General features: G+C 44.0%; 1 protein-coding gene across 1 annotated transcript; it reads right to left on the reverse strand.

Annotated features, from left to right (window-relative positions):
* Positions 1-436: 436 nt before the first annotated feature.
* LOC100280957 (drought-induced protein 1) lies at positions 437-1279 on the reverse strand. Its single transcript, NM_001153877.1, has one exon. The coding sequence runs from the start codon at positions 1160-1162 to the stop codon at positions 845-847; it is 318 nt and encodes a 105-aa protein (NP_001147349.1). The 5' UTR covers positions 1163-1279; the 3' UTR covers positions 437-844.
* Between the last annotated feature and the right edge of the window lie 2489 nt (positions 1280-3768).

Below are 3768 nucleotides of genomic sequence, written 5' to 3' on the forward strand. Positions count from 1 at the left end.
TTTCTAAACATAGCCCTATTCTTCAACAAAAACAGACATCTGAAAAGCACGATAACGATGCTCGCCATCCAGCAGGAACAAAACAACAGCATAAAAGAGAATTAGATCCGATCCACGGAGCACAATATAATAATATAATAAGAGTTTGTTAGTTAAGGGTGAATTGAGGGGATTAAATTACTTTTAGTCAAAATTGAATAGAAAAGATTGAATCCCCTCAACCCCTTTGATTTAGGTGGAAACGAACATGTCCTAAGATTTTTTTTCGATTATTTTCAATCTATATGGATTGGAGATATTAATATAGATTGGAAGAGATTTTGATCTACTATTGATTAAAACCCGGTCAATCCCCTTTTTAGGGCAATCCACTAAACAAATCTGAGAGACTAACCATAAACGAAAATAGCATCGAGAAAAAAGGGCACTCACAACAAATTTAATCTCAGTAAATCATGTTCATGTGGGTGCATCTATATATTAACGAATCTAAGCATGTGTATGATACATTACATCCACCAGAATTAACTACATACAACAAAACTGTGTTTAGAATCACGGACAGCTCTCCCTTCTCAATCATATATTTTCCTTAGATCTCTAAAGAAAAAAACCATTTCAACACAGTTTTTCTTCTTCTTTCTTGTGCTGTGCAATTTGCATATTAACTGAACAACAGCGACACCGAGTGTCCTCAGCACAATATATTACAACCGGTCTTGAAGAAGAGGCATGTACATGCATAATCATCTCGCAGTTGAACTGATTTCCTGGATGGGTTGCACCATATATATATTCCCGCGTGAATTATACAATCCACGGATATGGATACCTAATTATTCCATCAGTTGTAGCCGGCCGGCGGCGGCGGCTTCTGGTGCTGGACGGTGAGCCGCGCCGGGAGCGGCCTGCCGGTGCCGGAGCCGCCGCAGCTGCGGCAGGGCATCCTCCCCGACCCCGCGCAGGTCCGGCAGCCTGAGTCGCCATCGGACCAGCGGTTGCACAAGCACTCGACTCGGCCGGAGCCGCCGCACGTGGCGCAGCGCGGGCGCGCGTCACACCTGTAGGCCGCCGGGAGCCCGTCCCCAAGGGACCGGTTGGCCATCGCCACGCCGGCCAGCATGCCCAGCCCCGCCGACGCGATCACCACCGGCGCCACCATCCTGCTGCTTGAATCGCCCAACTTGTAGCTTGCCAAGTCGCAAGCTACCTTCGGTTCTTGGCTATATGGTAGAGAAGGAAGGAAGAAGGAAATGAGTGTTTTCCTTGGCTTTCTTGCTGCTGTTGGGTTTGGGAGTCGCCCGTGGGCAGGAAAAGATTTAGGTCGTGTGTGGAGGCTGTTTTTTGGGCGGAGGCGATGGCGTTTCTGTGTAGCAGAAGGACTGGAGGAGCTACAGCTGCCGGGAAGGAGGGGCGCGTCGTTTTATAGGACTTTTTTCGAGCGGTCTTGTGAAGCAGAGGCTGCGTTTCGTGCCTGTTTGCGCACGGGTTGGGTGGTGGATTTGGAGTGTACCGAGGCGGGGGAGGCGTGTCCGTCTTGTTACCTTGTCTTCCCCGCTTGGTGTCCCGGCGTCCTCGTGCCGCGCTGCGGTGAGAGCTGCTGCTGGTGTGCCACCGAGTCAAAGGTACTATATCGTTGGTATTATATTTATTTTTATGTTTTAATTTATAGCTAGATTTCAATAGAGATATTATCAGTTATATTTAATAGAGAACAAACCGAAAACCATCACAACAGCCCCAACCTAGTGGCTTTGAACTAAGTCAGACTAGGTCTTAGAAACCTAATAAAAAGTATATACAGACCTAATAAAACTCATAAAAAGTCATACAAACCTAATAAAACTCTCGGAGCCACGATCGAGAGGTAACATGAATCTCTATACAGGCTAACATATTTATGGTTCTCTAGCACACTCCCGACTAGTCGTGCGCCAAAGGAGGCAATTACAGTATGAAAAATGCTGAACACATCCGTGTCCAACCACCCGACTCTTCAAAGAACAATAACAAGTGATAGAAGATGTTGCCCAATCTTCTTCTCTTAGGTACGATAACTTGATTAAGTAGAGATCTCGACGATAATAATCCAAGGCTCTAAGTGAACGACTCATCACAATCACTACACCACTGCTCCATTGGAAATCACCCATGACACACGAACGATCTCGCCAAGAAGCTTTATCCCTGCAAGCGCAATCAAGAACATAAGAAAGAATGGGAAGAACACAATAAAAATGGTATCGATCACGAGATGGGGGTCTCACAAACTGATAAACGACGGCACTATTCTAGGATAGATTGAATCCCATCAAAACTCAACCACTTTGACACCTTGGCCTTTTCTAATTCCTTGCTGGTTCTCTCCAAGGTTCCTAATCATCTAAACATGTATGGCACCAAGCGTAAGCTCTGAAACATAATTGATTAAGAACAAACCTAGAGATTTAACTGTCATGCACATGCTCATGTTATTGGTCTATGCATTTTATGTATAAGAGTGATGTTCTTATTATGAAGGCATGAAAAAATGGAAGGGACTTCAAGGCCAATCACCCGTATGGCTTCCTCGGAGACACCTCCTCACTAAAAGCCTGCTAACAACTATCCGCAAGAGACAAGTGCCCCCAGTCCTCTAGTTAGATCAGAAGTGACATGACCTTGGGAGTTAGACATGCTAGTAACAACATGCCCTTAAAAGTATAGGAGAAGATCTACGACCCATAGGCATGATAAGGCTCACCCCAACTATTTTTCTATGTAACTGCGACTATCTGCTCCCTTGACTATATAAGGGGAACATGACCTCCCATAGAAACACAAGCCAAAAAATATGTACATTCAAGCAACCAACCAAGTACACACAGGCAACAAGAGCCCTAGGCTCCACCTTGTAACACGTTCAAAAACAACGTGAGAGCATCTAGAGGGGGTGAATAGGCAATCCTGCAAAAATACAACTCCAAACACAAACTTGGTCTAAAATTAGAAGTTAGCACAAAACTAAACCAAGATCGCATAGAGATGAAGAGAGAAAGTCCTGTTCACTTGTTTGCTCTTTGAAGATATAAAATATACTAAGAGCAATATTACAAGTGAATTTGGAGAACTTAGTGTTGGTCATTCATTCTCAATTGCTATGTATACAATAAAAAACAAGGCAACACAATATTAGAAAGGTAATCAACCTTCGTCTCCAAGAAGTTATCCCTTCGGGATAACTCCTTTAAAGACGAAGGTCATCACTCAACTGAATAAATCATGACTCAGTTATCTAAATAGATAAATATGTTGAGAATGTAGAAGAGTTCAAATATGATAACTCATCTCATATATATTAATGATTTGCTTCTTTGATTGATTAGAATAGTGTAGTTGGGCATCTTAGCATGTACCACCATAAGGTAATGAATTAGCTTTGGTAGGCGACACACTTAGCTAATAAATCCCCCAAAGTAACCTGCTTCGTAATTACATGCCTTGTCTACAATCTTTTCTTTCTTACCATATGTTTCTAACTCAGATGGTCAATACCAGGAAGGGTGGTGGAATTGATCTACCTCCCAATCGACACACTCGGAGGATATTTAGACAATCCCAACCACAACCAGCTGGGATGGATACTCCACCAGCCGGAGCTGATCCCGCAGTTACTGCCCAGATGAGAATAATGCAACAGATGACAGACACCATGGCGGATATGCACGCGCAAATGCGAGAGGATATCCGCCAGGAGATGAGCCAGGAGCGAGAGGAGATACGCCAGAA

This window comes from Zea mays, chromosome 4 (assembly GCF_902167145.1).
Source record: "Zea mays cultivar B73 chromosome 4, Zm-B73-REFERENCE-NAM-5.0, whole genome shotgun sequence".
NCBI classification, from domain to species: Eukaryota; Viridiplantae; Streptophyta; class Magnoliopsida; order Poales; family Poaceae; genus Zea; species Zea mays.